Consider the following 18,050-nt stretch of genomic DNA (forward strand, 5'->3'; position numbering starts at 1 on the left):
TTTGTCGAGAACTTGCGCAAATTGCAGTAGGGACAGTTACTGGAAATTCCAAATCAAAATGAGAAATCTTTTTTCACCAGCTAAATGGTGGTTCGCCATGCCCACACACGCATTTTAAGGGCCATCACGCTGTTGTCTTTAAACTCGTGATGCGCACGCATTAACTAAAATGAATTCTAAAAACTCAGAGGAATCCGATCCCGATTCTGTCAATAAAAATCTGCCAAATTCGGTGTAACCCGATCAATTAAAAGGAAAATTGGCCTGCGTGTAATGCAAACATTTGTTGATGCTGTTTCATGATGCAGCAGCTTCCTAAAAAGGTTTAACAAGAGGTTAAATTGATGTCTTAAAAATGAGTCAAATTCTCTTGCTTCTCTTTTATCCCTTGGTACTATTTTATTCCTTGAAGGTCACGGGACTTTCGTGTCGACAAGAGAGATCCAAACGTGGGTTTGCTCTCTTCTACAAAAACTACAGTTCTAGCTTCAAAGATGACCATCCCGAATGCGTTAGTTTGTGTGTTAATGATCCAAACTGCATGAGTATGAATTACTGGCTAAACTCGAAGAAGTGCGAACTTAACACTCACTCGCGAGAAACTTGCCCAGCCTGTTTTATGCAAGCATCTTCCATCTACATGGGAATGGCTAGATATCCAGGTAAGGCTGAAGATAAGCATATCATCCTTTGAAGACAAAGGTGATTGTACTGTGGGCAAATATAAATAGGAAGGCTTCAGGTTAAATCATTTTTTGCATTCTCTATCTGAATGCAACAAGGCTGATAGGAAGAAAAATTAGCTGCATATTGCACATATGATGCCAACAGATCTCAACAGGGCAAGCGGTGTAGCTTGCCGTTGTGTTATAAACAGTAAATAAAATAATAATTGACCTCTCACGCGATAACGTTCCGAACGCTAGCCGTTCAAACGCTGAACGGAACGGCAAGCGAACGGGCGACGAACGGTTAGGCAAGCCGTTCGAAACGGGTACCGTAAATGGATGAACCAGGAGAACGGCTAATTAAGATTTTCGAACGGATGAGGTCGAACGGATAAACGGCTTCTTGAATTTTTTAGCCTGCGTAGCAAGCGTTTCCGTTTGGTTTCGGGGCAAAGAAATACCGAGGAAGGGGACTTTCGGATTTGACCGCGCGAGAAATGAAACGAGAGCCAAAAAGTGAAAGAGGGGGGAGGGGGAGGGGAAGGAAGGAAACGCTTGCAGACAAACCCCTCGATTTTGAAAACCTGCGTTCGCCAGCGAACGCAGCGCCTGATTGGCTCGGCTAGTCGAACAATGTTGACATGTGTCGATCAAAGGTTTGTTTCATACTGAGAGGTCATGTTTGGTACGTGACACGCATATTAATTTTCTGTGGTTATTGTTTATTCTGGTCGGCAAGATTTTCCCTCCAATGCAAGAGCATTTTATTTAACTTCTTTCGAAACACAAAGCTCTTCTTGCGACTTTATAAGGGTTTCAGGTCGTTTTATTTGTCTCCTGGATCTGAATAACTAAAAGCGATTTTCTTTTGTCAGGGAATGCGCTGGTTTCCTATGCTGGGCCCAGCTCGTTAGTGTTTGTTTTTTTTTTTTGCGGGATGTTAAATTCTCTCGGTTAGTGATTTACAGATACAAATTTTGAAGAATGGATTGCACCTTAAACTGAAGCTACATCAACTAGGAAGACCTGCATTGTGACTCAGTCAAAATTTCTGCTTGGTTCTCCACGCGAACTTTCAGTTGCCGGGTTAGCTTTGTTCTAGGATGCTTTTACAAGAGCACTCTAGTTGTCTGTGCCGTGGCGAGAACGGTAAGCCGTTCTGTCTAGCTGATCTAGACTTGAATGCTTGTCACATTTTACCACTTCAAATCCAACTTTCTGGAGGTTTAGAGCTAAAATTTTAAAACTTCATTCACCCTCGCGGTCCTTCCTTTAAGACGGATTAAGAAGACAAATGCACAAAGCCTGCATTGATCGTTCGGATTCATTGAGATTTCACCATTAACGCCGTCCAAGCGCTCCAAAATACAAAAAAAAAATATTTTAGTTACAGAAACGCGTCCTCTAAAGTTCATTTCCGCTCCACGGAAGGCCAAACATTTTATTGGTCAATTATGACAGTTGATGACAGCATCAAATGTTGGTTCGTGAACTCAGGCGTGACAGACCAAGTGGGTGGTTTTCAAAATCCCGGGGTTTGTCTGCAAGCGTTTCCTTCCTTTCTTCCCCACCCCCTCCCCGCTCTTTTACTTGCGCCACTTTTCTCGCGGTCTTTGACTCTCGTTCCTCGTTCTTTTCTCCTAAACCGTACAGAAACGCTTGCTACGCAGGCTATGAATTTTTCGAACGGATGAGGTCGAACGGATAAACGGCTAATTGAAATTTTCGAACGGATGAGGTTGAACGGATAAACGGCTAACAAAACTTATTCGAACGGATAAACGGCAAATCAAAAATTACCGAACGGATAAGGTCGAAAGGATGAACGGCAAATCAAAATTTCCGAACGGATAAGGTCGAAAGGATGACATAATAACAAGTCATGTAGTAACAGTCAACGCAAAGCCCACCAAATCGCTCAAATTCGCCATTTAGAGCCGCAGAAACGACAATACACAACAAACGAGGTAGATTTACGTTGATTTTGAACTTTAACATAGACTTTACTCGATATAAGTTTACGATATTAAGATTCTTCAATATTCCCATATCTGACATGACGAAGAAGGGCGAATTTATTGTTTTGAAGTCGTCAAAATAACTTACTGTTTCTTTCTTGAACGGATAGCTCGAGCCGTTCGAACGGCTGATGAATTTTCTCGAACGGATAGCTCTAGCCGTTCAAACGGCTGAAGAATTTTCTCGAACGGATAGCTCTAGCCGTTCAAACGGCTGATGAATTTTCTCGAACGGATAGCTCGAGCCGTTCAAACGGCTGATGAGTTTTGTCGAACGCATAGCTCGAACCGTTCGAACGGATGATGAATTTTTTAGAACGGTTAGCTCGAGGCGTTCGAACGGCATGCCAGTCCGTTCGAACGGCTGATGAACGGCTATTGAACGGCTATCCGTGTAAAAACGGCAAAGCGTTCGGAACGTTTTTGCCTGAGAGGTCACAAAAATTACGCCAGCTAACCCAAAATGATTACTCTAGAGTGTCAGACTTGAAAAACGGTATCAACCGTTTCCTTATCAAACGAAACAGAAAAAGTCCACAAGAGAATCGTATTTTACTGTAATTTATCTAGTGCTATAAACTACTGAGTCGAAACTCTTAGAACTTTAATTTGTTGGTCCAAGATGTTTCATCAGTAGACTTCAAAACAGCTTTATTTTTGGGGTTAGTAAAACACTCGTCAAAAGAAAGATGTCTCTGGCACCTTGCAGATTTACTCCGATTTCATGTGACAGTTGAAAGAAAAAAATCTGACTTTTTTCAGTGTATTCCAAGAGCAGTTTGAACCGTTTCTCAACATCCTGAATTGTTAACGAGCGTCGCCTCCATAAACCAATTGACTAATGTGTAAATATTTAAATTATTTCAATATCTTTTTGATGCATAATGACTGATTGTTTCTTCTTAATTTATAGACCAATTGATAATAATGCCAATGACCAAACGGTTCATGGTTATTATCATGGACATTTTATCGACTGTGTTTATCGTTTTGTCGAGAACTTGCGCAAATTGCAGTAGGGACAGTTACCGGAATTTCCAAATAAAAATGACAAATCTTTTTTCACCGGGCCCACAGACGCCTTTTAAGAGCCAACACGCTGTTGTCTTCAAACTCGTGATGGGCACGCATTAACTAAAAAAATAAATTCTAAAAACTCAGAGGAATCCGATCCCGATTCGTGTATCCCGATCAATTAAAAGGAAAATCGACCTGCGTGCAATGCAAACATCTGTTGATGATGTTTATGTAGCAGCTTCCTACACTGAAAGGTTTAACAAGAGGTTAAATTAATGTCTTAAAAATGAGTCAAATTCTCTTGTTTCTCGTTTATCCCTCGGTACTGTTTTATTCCTTGAAGGTCACGGGACTTTCGTGTCGACAAGAGAGATCAAAACGTGGGTTTGCTCTCCTCTACAAAAACTACAGTTCTAGCTTCAAAGATGACCATCCCGAATGCGTTAGTTTGTGTGTTAACGATCCAAACTGCATGAGTTTGAATTACTGGCTAAACTCGAAGAGTGTCAGACTTGAAAAACGGTATCAACCGTTTCCTTATCAAGCGAAACAGAAAAAGTCCACAAGAGAATCGTATTTTATTGTAATTTATCTAGTGCTATAAACTACTGAGTCGAAACTCTTAGAACTTTAATTTGTTGGTCCAAGATGTTTCATCAGTAGACTTTATTTTTGGGGTTAGTAAAACACTCGTCAAAAGAAAGATGTCTCTGGCACCTTGCAGATTTGCTCCGATTTCATGTGACAGCTGAAAGAAAAAAATCTGACTTTTTTCAGTGTATTCCAAGAGCAGTTTGAACCGTTTCTCAACATCCTGAATTGTTAACGAGCGTCGCCTCCATAAACCAACTGACTAATGTGTAAATATTTAAATTATTTCAATATCTTTTTGCTGCATAATGACTGATTGTTTCTTCTTAATTTATAGACCAATTGATAATAATGCTAATGACCACAACGGTTCATGGTTATTATCATGGACATTTTAATCGTAAAAACTTCAAGGCGCGCAAGAGCGTCCTCGAATGTGTCGAAAAGCTTGTATCTCACTCGCTGTTAGACCAAAGATTCTATTGCATGGTTAAGTTCGAAAAACTTGTGCATCACTAGCCTTCAGCGAGTTAGACTACGAGTAGTCCCGATTTTTCCTCAGGGATAGTACGTACAGCGAGCGCAACGCGAGCGCGCGTATTTTTCTCTCTCTCCCCGCCGCCTCTCGCCTTTCTCGCGTAGGGTGATTTTCACGCGCGCTCGCGTTTCGCTCGCTCTACTATCCCTGAGGAAAAATGGGGACTACTCGTAGTCTAACTCGCTGTAGGCTAGTTATGTACAAGTCTTTCGAACTAAACCATGCAATAGAATGTTTGGTCTACTGATTGAATATTTAGCTTTAACTGGAATAAACACAATAACCCTGAGAGTGAATGCTGAACCCGGCTGGATAAGCTCATTTGAGAAACGTCAAGATAAGGCTAGGAGAAAATATTACTCCGATTATTGTTACTCGCGCGTGAACACTACAAAAACTTCAGTGCTACAAATTGTAGCCATACTATCATGAATCTCGCAGAATTTAAGAAAAACGCACTAGCTGGCCAGTTTTGGCAAGCAAGCTTAAGTTGATATTAATTAAGAGGCAATGAACCAATAGGACAATTGCATGATGATGTCATTTTACAACAACTATACCAGAAATCCTTCAGTTTGTTGACTTCTCGAGCAAATTGGGGCTATTGTTTTTGAAACCTCAGCAGGACTGACAATTTTTTACATTTAAAAATAAGAAAGCATAAACGAAATAAATTCTGGTAGTTCTAGTCAAATGTCGTCATCGTGAAAGTAGCCTATTGTCAGAAATTCAGCTGTAACCCATATGCCTCTAAGAAGGTGACTCCTTTCTTGACTCCTAATTCAGTAGCAAAGAAGGATTCATGACTATTACAAAAGCACTCTGATCTCAACTTAGTCATCTCTGCTTTAGGCCATGTAACTCAAGGAGCTTAAGACATAAGCAACCTGAACTGAGAATTCAAAGCCACGCAGCCAACAACATTGGTGCGAGACCATCCTTTGGCGCACACCTTATTGAAAGTTAACTCATGGCCTGAGCTTGACTATGAGACCAGCCACTGAAACCTGGCCATCGCTAGGTTCCTGCTCGAATGTTCTCGACGCTTTTCAAGCACCTTTTCAAAAATTAAGCTAGTCATAATATATTAATGATCTGAAAAGAAAAGCTCGTGACCTATCTTGCTTTTAATCGTGTGGGTAAACCTTATATCACATGTAACCTAAAGCATGAGAGCTAAAACCCAGACGATAGATTCTTGACGATAGACGATAGACGATGGACGATATCAAAATGTCAAAGACTTTTTCGCGACATTCAAACCTGAGATGCTCTAGTTTTAAATTTGTGGCCATAGTGAGAAAGAAGAACTTCGGCGGAGTTCGAATTCGCACCGCAGAAAACTCACTAACCACTACACCACTGAATCTTACACGCTTTTCGCAGTAAAACATATCTAATATCGCGCATTTGGCCCTGGAAGGTTTGAAGGGAAACGTCGTGTGAAGCTAGGATTACCTTACTCTAGAATGCGGCCGAAAGGACCCTTTAAACTACCAAACCGTTTCTCTCTGGTCCTTTCATGGAACTCAGCAAAATCCCTACGGCTTCGCCTGGCTTCACCTGCAACCTTCTCGAAGACCTCGTGGTAAAAGATATCTATCTGCTCGTGCGTCGCTGTACCCGAATCATGATGCCAGTTTCTCGTTAACACGGGTCGCCCGTAGTGGAGACGTGGCCATTAACCCTGGTCCTGACCCTGCGAGTACTGCGGCTAGTGAGTCCTTGAAATTGACTAAAGTAAGAGCAAAATGTTGTTTATGTGAACGGGTCATTAGTAAAAACACGAAACGGATCTTGGAGTGTTCAGAATGCTCACAACAGGCTCATTGGAAATGTGCAGGATTGACCAAACAAATGTACGCTCAAGCAGGTAGCTGGAACTGCTGGAGTTGTTGCTCTCCATTTAATTTCTCGGATTCCTTTTTTCAACAAGATAATATCGACGAGACTGATTTCAATTTCACTGACACTTATGCAAATCTTGAGGTGCCAACCGAAGGAAATTATGCAAATCGATCCGCACCACCCGAGGCGATCGAAGCTCGAGGGACAACAAATGTACAAGGAACAATGCTGTGTCATTTGAACATCAACAGCATACAAAACAAATTTGAAGAACTGACTGAGACGATTAAATCCCTGAAAGCGCAGATTGTACTTATAAGTGAAACAAAAATCGACTCCACTTACCCAAAGGATCAATTTAGCCTGCCTGGTTATTCGTTATATCGAAATGACAGGAAAAAAGGTGGTGGTGGTATTTTGGCTCTCATCTCCACCGTAGTCCCATGTAGGAGATTAAAACCTGATCGTCACTACCATTGAACTAAAAAATGGTGATAATTCCTTCACAAAACCCGCAGAAATGTGTGAGATTTTAAATGACCATTTTACATCTGTCGGTCCAAACCTAGCCTCCACACTGCCTAGTGGAAATACAAGTTTTGACTCTTACATAAAGCCTGTTTCCACGACTTTTAATTTACAACATACCTCTGCCACTGAAGTTTTAAAGTTATTAGGTACATTATCTCCGAACAAGGCCACTGGCCTTGATAACATCTCATGTCGGCTTCTAAAAGAAGCTGGCCCAATTATTGCTGCTTCTTTAACCTGTATCATAAACAAAACCATAGATACTGGCCTCTTTCCTTCACAGTGGAAAATGGCTAAAGTATTTCCTTTGTATAAAAAGGATGATCGCACAGATGCACAAAACTATAGACCAATATCTGTCTTGCCAACCATTTCTAAGATTTGTGAAAGGGTAGTCTACGATCAACTATACGGGTACTTAAATTCAAATGGCCTGTTAACAAAAAACCAGTCTGGATTTCGTTCCCTTCACTCTACAGTGACAGCGCTGTTACATTTAACAAATAATTGGTATCTTAACATTGACAAAGGCATGTCCAATTTGATTGTGCTTCTCGATCTTGCCAAAGCCTTTGATACCGTTTCACATAATATTTTATTAAAAAAGCTTGAGCTCTATGGTCTGAAGGGTGTAACGCTCGACTGGTTTTCATCGTACCTATCAGATAGGCAACAGCAGTGTGTAGTAGAGGGCTGTGTATCTAAGCCCCAGTTGATAAGTTGTGGAGTTCCACAGGGTTCAATTTTAGGCCCTTTGTTGTTTTTAATTTATATCAATGATCTCCCTGGATGTCTTCTCCATACCAAAGCACACATGTATGCCGATGATACCACGATATATGCGTCCTCTGTATCCACTGCTGAACTATATGCCAAGGTAAATAATGACCTAACTCGCGTTAGGGACTGGCTTCTTGCAAATAAGTTAAGCTTAAATGTCACTAAAACGGAGTATATGTTCTTAACAACTACCTTCAAATTATCTAACTTAGGAAGAGACTTTCCAATTAAGATTGGCAACAATCATGTTAAACGAGTCCAAACAACAAAATATTTGGGAATTCACTTAGATGAAAATCTTAAATGGAACGAGCATGTTGACAAACGTTGTTCAAAAGTCAATCAATCCATCAGTGGTCTAAAACAGGCTCGTGATTATGTACCATTAGATGTTCTAAATACTATTTACAAATCTCTTATCCAGCCTGTCTTCGACTACTGCGACGTTGTTTGGGACAATTTAGACCAGGGACTTGCCACTAGGATCCAGAAATTACAAAATCGTGCTGCACGCATAATAACCTTTCAAGGTTATGACGTTCGTTCAGCACAAATACGAAAACAACTAAACTGGGAAGAGCTTGCCTCAAGGCGTCAAAGGCACTTAAGTCTATTAATGTATGATACAGTGAATGGAAATGTACCTAGTTACTTAAGCGATCTTTTCTCGAATGTCTGTGAGAACAACCCTTATAAGTCTATGCTAAGAAATGCGGAATATAATGTTGTACTGGACCACGTTCCAAAAACAGAATATTATAAGGGGTCTTTCTCATACAGAGGAGGAATGCTGTGGAATTCATTACCAAATGACATAAAAGCGTCTGAATCTAAAGCTATCTTTAAAAGAAAACTGGCTAGTAGGCAGGCAAACTGTTGACTACATTTTACTATATTTTATTATTTGTACATATTTTTAGTGTAGTTGTACAGTATTTACTTCTGTTTCTATACGGCTTTCATGTAAAGAAGTTATGTAACTTATGAAATTACCGTATTCAAATAAAAGTGAATCAATCAATCAATCAATTGTCTAGAGCCAATTGTGCTGGATGTGAAAATTGGGAAGATAAATATGATAATAATTGGTCTTTACCGACCACCTAGACCATTAGTGGGAGCATACCAGCAATCGCTAGAGGAAGAACTGAACCACATTTGTACTTGGGCGTCGCCTCAAAGAGAAGCAGTGACTGTCATTGGTGACCTTAACCTAAATAGGCTAAGGCCTCAGAGAAAGGAGGGCAAATTACTCCTGGACCTCGAAATGGTGCAGGGCTTTGAATGTCTCATAAAGCAGCCAACTAGACTGGATAGAAACGGAACAACAACAACAGCCACGCTTATCGATGTACTACTGACCAACCAACCAGACCTGTTCATTGGAGGAGGAGTTTACGACCCTGCTCTAAGTGATCATATGCTCATCTATGGTATAATGAAAGAAAAAGCGAGGAAACATTCACGTAGAATCGTCCATTTCAGGAGTTACAAAAATTTTGATCCGGTGAAATATGACAACCTACTAATGATGGCACCTTGGCATGTCGGAAACTTGTTTGATGATGTTGAGGACAAGGTGTATTATTGGAATCGATCATGCAAGACATTATGGACGAATGCTTCCCTCAGAAAAAGAAGCGAGTTAGGGATAAAGACATACCCTATATGACGACCGCATGGAAAAATGCAATCCGAGCAAAGAGAAGAGCTTTTAAGAAGTATCTAAATGAAAGGACACAACAAAACTGGGAAGAGAAAGTGAAATGTCGAAATGAGGCAACCAGACAACGAAGAATTGCTGTACGGCAATACTGGAAGAAAAAGACGTCTGACCTTAAGGAAAACCCAGGAACGTTCTTTGAAACTTTTAAACCGTTTCTTGGATCTAAGAAAGGGGTCTTGGGAACTGATATTAACTTAAAAGTTGACGGCAAGATCATTAGCAACCAAGAGACTGTTGCGGAAATATTAGCAGGTCACTTCGCTACGATAGCAAGCGATATTGGAGATGTCAACTTAAGAAACTCCTCGGAGAATGACTTAAATAATCATCCAAGTGTCTTGCAAATACAAATGGCGAGTATCTCAGAACCAATGATCGAGTCCTATCCAGTCAACCAAGCACAAGTTAGAAAGGCTCTGGAGTCACTTAATACGAGGAAAGCATCAGGATATGACAATATGCCAGCCAGAGTGCTGAAATATGGAGCGGAAAAACTTGCTATACCACTGGCGAATCTGTACAATTCATGTATTACAAATCGACAATGGCCAAACAACTGGAAAAGGGGGGAATGGACGCCCGTCTTTAAGAAAGAGGATCCACAAGATTGTCGGAACTATCGACCAATAACTGTCCTTCCAGTGGTTAGTAAGGTGTTCGAGCAGCTACTTAGCGACCAGATTTCTAAGCAATTCGACAGCCGTCTGGATCCCCGAATTACGGCATATCGTAAACGCCACAGTTGTGAAACAACATTGATAAGTCTTATTGAAGCGTGGAAATCAGCACGTGATAACCAGCAAATTGTTAAAATCTTATCTACCGACTTGAGTAAGGCTTTTGATTCGCTTCATCCGTCCTTAATGATCAGCAAATTAAAAGCGTATGGTTTTAATGACGAACTATGTGATCTACTTCGATCTTACCTGTGTAATCGATTGAACCGAGTGAAACTGGGAGCTTTCAGAAGTGAATGGAAACGTACAGATAGGGGTTGTCCACAAGGATCGGCCCTTGGCCCATTGTTATGGAACATCTTTCAAAACGATCTGACATACGTAATAACTTCGCATCTCTCTATATACGCGGATGACCATCAAATGTTTGAAACAGCGGGGAACCTGAAAATGGCTGACACCAATCTTATGAGGAACGCCAATAGGGCCTCCGAATGGTACGCTAGCAATCTGCTACAAGGAAACCTGAGCAAATATCAAACTATGACTTTAAAGCATAAAAAGACAGAAAGTAACACTCCATTACACTTTCAAGGAAACACCATCGAATCTTCTGACTGTCTTAAGTTGCTAGGGGTCACCATAGATGAACAGTTGAATTTTAACACTCACATTAATGAAATATGTAAGAAGGCGAGTCAAAGAGTAGGTGTAATGTTAAGGCTTAAAAAACTTGTCCCTACCAATGCTAAATTAACTCTGTATAAATCAGCCATATTGCCTTACTTAACCTATTGCCACCTGACTTGGCATTTCTGTAGTGTTACCGACAAAAGAAAGCTTGAACGGGTCCAAGAAAGAGCACTACGCGCAGTTTTCCTAGATAAGCAATCAAGCTACCAAGCATTGCTGGACAAAAGTGACCTAACGACTCTTCAGAACAGAAGACTGCAAGATATTGCTATCCTTATGTATAAGGTGAAACACAAACTATGCCCCATCAAAATATCCGAGCTATTTCACGCGCATTGCTCACCCTACAACTTGAGGACGGCAGAGTTCGCCATTCCCAGATTTAGGACCAATAAATATGGTAAACACTCGCTCACCTACCTGGGACCAAAGTTGTGGAATAAGCTGCCAAGCGAAATCAGAACTCTCCCATCATTATTTAGTTTCAAAAATTGTATTCGTAAATTTGATCTAGGTGTAATGATAGACGACGACAATTGCTCCAATTGCATCCTTTGTAATTCTTAATCTTTATAAATCAATTATTTCATTAGTTGATAGTTAGTAGGTTTTTTAACTATATTTTATTGTTAGGTAACTATAATTGCATCCTTTGTAATTCTTAATCCTTTGTAATTCTTAATCTTTTTAAATCAATTGTTTCATTAGTAGATAGTTAGTAGGATTTTAACTATATTATATTGTTAGGTAACTATATTATATTGTTAGGTGTCCCCAATTAGTAGAGGGGTTCTTAACCCCATCGGCTAGACATTCCAAAACACATTAATAAAGTTTATGTATGTATGTATGTATGTAGTCGAGCAATTAAAAAAAAATAGGTTTGAGGAAAATAAGAAAGTTTTGGTGGTAAAAGGCGTAACTTGAAATCATTTTATCGCATTTCAAGGAATTACCTCGATTTTCGCTCTTATTTTGAAATAGTGTTTTGAAACTAATGGATCACATCGCTTCTATTTTCTCAGTCTCAAATACTTCAAAATTTATCGCCGAAAGCATTCCTTGATTGTTACAACGCGACGGCTGAAGAACAGGACCAAGTTTGTTTTGCTGCGGTTTTGATACTAGGCAACTGTGCAGAAACCATCGCGCCGTGATATAGAAAGATCAGTACGCTACCGACCCACGCGCGATCACGTGCGACAAATGTCGACAGATTTATCAATCTCGCTACGCGAGGAACAAAAATGTTGTATCGGCGCTTAGAGTTTCTTAAAATAAGAAAAACTTATAACACTAAGCGTAAATGGGAAGCGAACAAGTCTAACGAGTCTATGCGAAGTTCATTTTAAAACGTGTTCAATCAGTCCTCCGCTTTTTTGGACCAAAATGAGGCCCGAAGGGGCCGAAAAATGTTGTTCTCAGTCCACCCCCCCCCCCATCTTATCTCAGGGTCTGGATGACCGGGGCCCCCCGTTATCTGAAGGTCTGGATTCCGCCACTAACTTAAGTTACCGTCGAATTTGTTTTTTGTTGCTCCTAACTTTTGCTTTCAAAAAAATATATCTTTAGTTGTTTTCGCTTGGTCATGTGACACGACTATTTTCTTAAAATTACAAATATTCGAGGGGATGCCTGTACATTAATTACTTCACTTTTGTTGTTCTTTTTTTCCTAAGAAAATGTAATGACAATAAAGGTCACTTTAACAAATGTGTGGATCTAAATTCTATAATATGTTGTTCTTTTGTCTTTTACGGATTCTATTTTATAAATTTTTTTTTAATAACTGTTCGAAGGAACAAATATTGCCTAGAAGTTTCTAAAGCTTGAGAAAAGCTAAAGATTTCTGGATAACCGTTCCATTCGTCTAAAATATTCAGAGGTTTTCTGATAGCTTAACTACGATTTTCGGAAGTTGTGTTAATCTCCTTTTTAATACAAGATATTACGATTATTGTTCATAAGGGTCTCTTAATTAAAATTTCGGTATAGAGACATTATGTTCCCCATAATTTTCTAATAAAAGCAAGACTACTTCACGTACTAAAACTTTCGACTGGACCCATAAGGGTAGCTAACACCTTCGGATGAGACGAAAAAGCCACCTAAAACCTTCGTGACGACCAAAGTTCCCCTAAGACATCCAAACAGAGAAATAGTTTTTGGGGCAACTCCAAACTATTAACCAAACAGGCTTCTAAAGCACAGTAAAAAACATTTGAGACACTTCAGGCGTGCGTGGAAACATTCTGTCGTTGGGTGCTCCTGGCGAGGAATCGGTTTGCCTGCATAGCAGGCGCTTGGATGTAGTGGGCACAAGGAAAAATGGGCGCGTGTCTCCCTGGCGCGCACCCGTTCTCTCTTTCACCCACTACTTCCAAGCGCCTGCTACCCAGGCTAGGAATCGGTAGGTAATGAAGTACGAGATGGTTAGGATGACGCAAAACAGAAAATCCGAAGGGACCGCTTAGGTAGATTTTGTGACATTTATTGTCAATCATATTAGCTTCGTACTAGTTATCAGTGATCGACACTCGGTTGAGCAGCCCACATTTTTTAAATTTATGGACCAAATTAAAAACCACTCGTTAAGCGCAGATGAAGTTATAAGGTGCGTATAACTGTGTATATATAAATACTTTGAGAGTTTGCGAGACACAAAATCATAAATCTTTAATCTTTCAGTGGAAACACTTTGCCAGACACTCTTTCTCTCTCATTGGAGGAATAAGACGCAGCCCACAAACAAGCAAGACGAGTGAATCAACGGCTAGCGGCACTAGCAGAACGCTGGACGATTACAGAAATTCGCCGACAATCAAATTTTGTGCTGATTTATTCTGCTCACAGATGTCCTACAAAGTTTTTAAAAAGTAGTAGAACGCGCGAGCGTGAATTGATCAAGCTTACTTTGATAGTTTGGTTCAGCTGGATTTGTTCGATTTGTGAATTTTATACTGAAAGACAGGACTGCCGGTCATTTAGCATTTTGAAAACCTTGACCGGTTACCGGCCACATAGCCACAGCGATGTAACTGTTTGTAAAAAGTGAAACAGAAATAGCGAAAAATTCCAACTTCTAACTAAATCTTCTCTTATGGTTAAGAATAAAATATTCTCGAATTAACTGAGAACAGGCAGTCGAACCCCGCTATTTCAAAGGAAGATCGAATTTCCTTGGATTTACCCTTATGTTTTCAGTCATTTACTATTAGCTATTTCGAACTCAGTTATTTCGAATTCCCCGGTATTTCGAACTCACTGTTCTTTCCCTACACCTTAAATCAACTCCGTTATTTCGAACTTGTCAAAAACAGAGTACGTACATAAGAGCACAGCTGGAAACGTATTGCATTTTATTTGAGCTCGTAATGTTTGACTCACGTGCAGTGTCATTCACGATCGACAAAAGTATTTAAAAAAACAAAAACAACACAACATTCAAAGATATTTCAATGCAACAGCATCTGCTGATTTATCCGACATATAATTACTGTATTTTTATTTCGTCAGTGTCTTTCTTCATACTGTACTGTATTTTATTGTCTATACTATTACACTGCATTTATTTTTGTTTTTGACTGGGTTTTGAAATATTTGAGCTATTCCTGATGTGGTTTGAATCAAGTCTGTCGATCCATGTTGCTGATTTGTGTCTGACAAATCAAGTTCAAAGTTCTGTCGATCCACGTTGCTGATTTGTGTCTGAATAAGCAAGTTCTTTTAATACCAAACAATTCCAGTGCTGCTGAATAGCTTTTTAAATAAAAGAAATCGGAAAATTGATGTGTTACAAGACAATCAATGATAAAAATACTCACCTTATAGCTTGGAGTGAAATCCTGACACAATTCGGCGAATGCGACTCGTTGCCAAACCCAGTTTGCGCGGTTGCTGAGCCAGGCGCACATGCTGAAAATTAACGGGGACCACCGTGCGCGCCTAATTTCATCAAATCGAGAAAATTTTCGCATACTAACGGTACGACGATACGATACTTTTTCTTTACGCGGGGTACATTAGGGTGCCTCCTCGGGTTCCGGCCTCTGGGCCGGAACCCTGCGGGGGCAATTAACGCTGGTTTCAATTAGTCGTCCCATCACAAAGTGTTCAGTGACCCACAAATAGGAATATACGTTGAGTCTTCCAAACGTGGACCTCACGCCAGAAAAATGAAGTCCTGAATATTGTACAGGCTAAGAAGTACCCAGAAGTACCCACATTTTGAAGACTTCAGTTCATCGACCAAAGATGGCTGAAATTTCGAATCTTTTATCACATTTCAACGCCATGTGTGATAATATATGGGTAAAGTCTGCTGAAGGCTATAATCTGTTGGGCGCTTTCGAGAGCGCTTTATACCGAAGCAGTCACTTTGTATTCTCAAAGTGGTTATTGTTAAAAGGAATTTGACTATAATTATTTTAATTCGAAGAAGGAGCGGTGAAAAATGGTGTGTTTCAGTGTGATAGGAACCCAAAGAAAGGTGCCACGCAGCATGCAAGCCGGCACAACGTAAACAAGCCTGCTCAGAAATTGAAAAAGAAACATCAGAAACTTTGTTTATTCAAAAGAACAGATCAGTATTCTGGCCAGGAAATTTCCTTGAAGATTGCTGGTAGATTTTGCTAAAGAGAATTGTTTGTCGCATCGATAGGTTAAATTTTATTTGTAACTGCCGTTGTAAACTTAGCACCTCTAAATCTTCCTTTAGTACTGAGCTTCACAGTGTAGCGGCTGTTTTGTTGGAACCACTTTTTAGATCATTCATGGTTTTGGTTCTCCTCAGGCCTGGGTTCTCCTATTGAGCCTGGCGAAGCTTATCAGTTGCCGAGTCTTATACTTCGTGTTTACAGTGCAACCGCGTGCACAAGTAGTTCTCGACAGATCAGTAAACAACATGTAAAGCTTTTCTTAGTCAAAGTAATTCTCCTTTAAAGCTTAGCGAATATAAGCCAACTCGATAATCTCAAAAGCAGAAGCTGCTGAACCGAAACATGTTTGGAACCATCCACATCGAGCACTGCGATGTTCATTTCGCGCGTGCTGAAGATTACTGATCATTTGGATATGTCACGTACGCAATGAAAATATAACATGAAACGAGGTGCATCGTGGGATACTATTCGATTCTCGTCTGGCCGTAAACTAAGGCTGCATGCAAACGGACGCAACAACAACAATCTGTTTTTTCATTTAGCTTTATCATGATCCCCTATAACGACCACTGCCTCCTTCGCAGTCTCTCGCCATCGCTTATTTTTTGGGTGTTTTAGTTAACAAGTAAGAAAAAAGGGGGAGAAAGGAAAAACTGCAAGGAAAGAAAAAGCTCAGCGACTTTCATTTATCTCTATTTATCATTATACTTTATGTAATTAGATTCGCCAATTCTTGGCAGGGTCACCGCATGACGCTAATTACTGCTAGCCCGTAACAGTCCCTTCCCATCAGTCCCCGCTCGCGCTCTGCGCTCGTTCGCATCATACTCCACTAGCTAGTTCTCCCCAACTCAGCTTCGGGAAAGACTGTGAGGGAAGCAGTGACGATTACAAATTCACGAAGAATTTTACTGGATGTTTTGTAAAATTAACTCAAATTGTAGCAGAGACATACTTATGTGAATTTTTTTTTTCAATCATTCAGCAGGATTTTCGAAAGTGATTTTTCCAAGGTCATGCGCAGATTTCAAGAATTCTGACCCAAAAGCCTCGAGCGGTAGATATGTAATCGACCCAGACGGTAAGAAGGTTCTGTCTCCATTTACAGTTTACTGTGACATGAACGACAAGAATGGTGTTGGCGTGACAGTCGTCAGTCACGACAGTGAAAACAGAACCTTGGTGAAAGGATACGAAGGACCAGGTAACTACTCGCGTGACATTCATTACACAGGAGCGAGTCTGTCTCAGCTAGCGAGTCTCACCAGAGTCTCCCTGCGCTGTGAGCAGTTTATCAAGTATGAGTGTTTTCATTCAGTGTTATTGCATTCCTATGGAAACGGTCCATCGGGATGGTGGGTGTCACGTGATGGCGATAAGATGACGTACTGGGGCGGAGCAACTGAAAATGGCAAATGCGCCTGTGGAATGAAAAATACATGTGAAAACCCCAAACGTGGTTGTAATTGCGATAAAAATGACAAGGAGTGGCGTGAAGACAGTGGTTTCCTCACTGACAAGACAAAGCTTCCGGTCAAGCAGCTCAGATTTGGAGACACTGGAAATACAATTGAACAAGGTTACCATGAACAAGGTTACCATACTCTGGGGAAATTAAAATGTTATGGTTTCGCCTGATAAAGCAAACTGCACTTAGATAAAACTAATTGTATTTGTGTATCATTTTCGTATGGACAATCAATTGACCTACCCTGCAAACGTTTCCTGTATCTCCTTATTGAACTTGTCAAACCACTGACACGATAAACAAAAAGTTGGATTGGCTATAAGGGTGACCAGCCTAGCCAGGTAACCCTTTTTGGATAGTAGGGTCACCTTCCTAGTCGGGCCAACTTTTTTCCACATAATAACTTTGGCTCGCCCAGCCGGATCAACTTGGTCAAGACGAGACAATAGAGTACTAGTGCAGTTTTAGACAACCAGAGCATGCGCGAATGCTCGGGCAAAAGGTTGGCAAAGGGGTCAACATTTTTCTCATATAAACGCTCGCTGACGGTTGTCTCGGCTGGGAAGGTTACCCTCTTTCCTGCGACTGCTTTTCTCCGTATAAACGGGACCTTTAAGTGAATGGATTTTTAAAGATGTTCTCCCGAATGGAAGTCAGGCCGCAGTGTGTTCCCGAACGTGGTAGGCTGGTACAATAGTGTTTCAGCGTTTCAGTTTTTTTTAGCATAATGAATAAAGGACAAGACTACAGGAATACGCAGAAGCAACGTAGTGAGGAAGCCCAAAAAGAAACCATAAGGCTTATAGATATTGGGCTCACTCAAAGTATAAAAAA

General features: G+C 40.5%; 1 protein-coding gene across 1 annotated transcript; it reads left to right on the top strand.

The window, feature by feature from the left end:
* The first annotated feature begins 316 nt into the window (after positions 1-316).
* Positions 317-17,386, top strand: LOC140927439 (contactin-associated protein-like 2). The gene is made up of 2 exons (XM_073377086.1): positions 317-662; positions 16,734-17,386. The coding sequence occupies exons 1-2, from the start codon at positions 356-358 to the stop codon at positions 17,384-17,386; spliced, it is 960 nt and encodes a 319-aa protein (XP_073233187.1). The 5' UTR covers positions 317-355.
* Positions 17,387-18,050: the final 664 nt, after the last annotated feature.

Source organism: Porites lutea, chromosome 2 (genome assembly GCF_958299795.1).
Source record: "Porites lutea chromosome 2, jaPorLute2.1, whole genome shotgun sequence".
Taxonomy (NCBI): domain Eukaryota; kingdom Metazoa; phylum Cnidaria; class Anthozoa; order Scleractinia; family Poritidae; genus Porites; species Porites lutea.

Bases quoted from the DNA above. Each gene is read 5' to 3' on its own strand.
- LOC140927439 (XM_073377086.1), top strand. From the start codon at position 356: ATGAGTCAAATTCTCTTGCTTCTCTTTTATCCCTTGGTACTATTTTAT. The intron at 663-16,733 runs GTAAGGCTGAAG...TCAATCATTCAG, and splicing joins GGGAATGGCTAGATATCCAG to CAGGATTTTCGAAAGTGATT.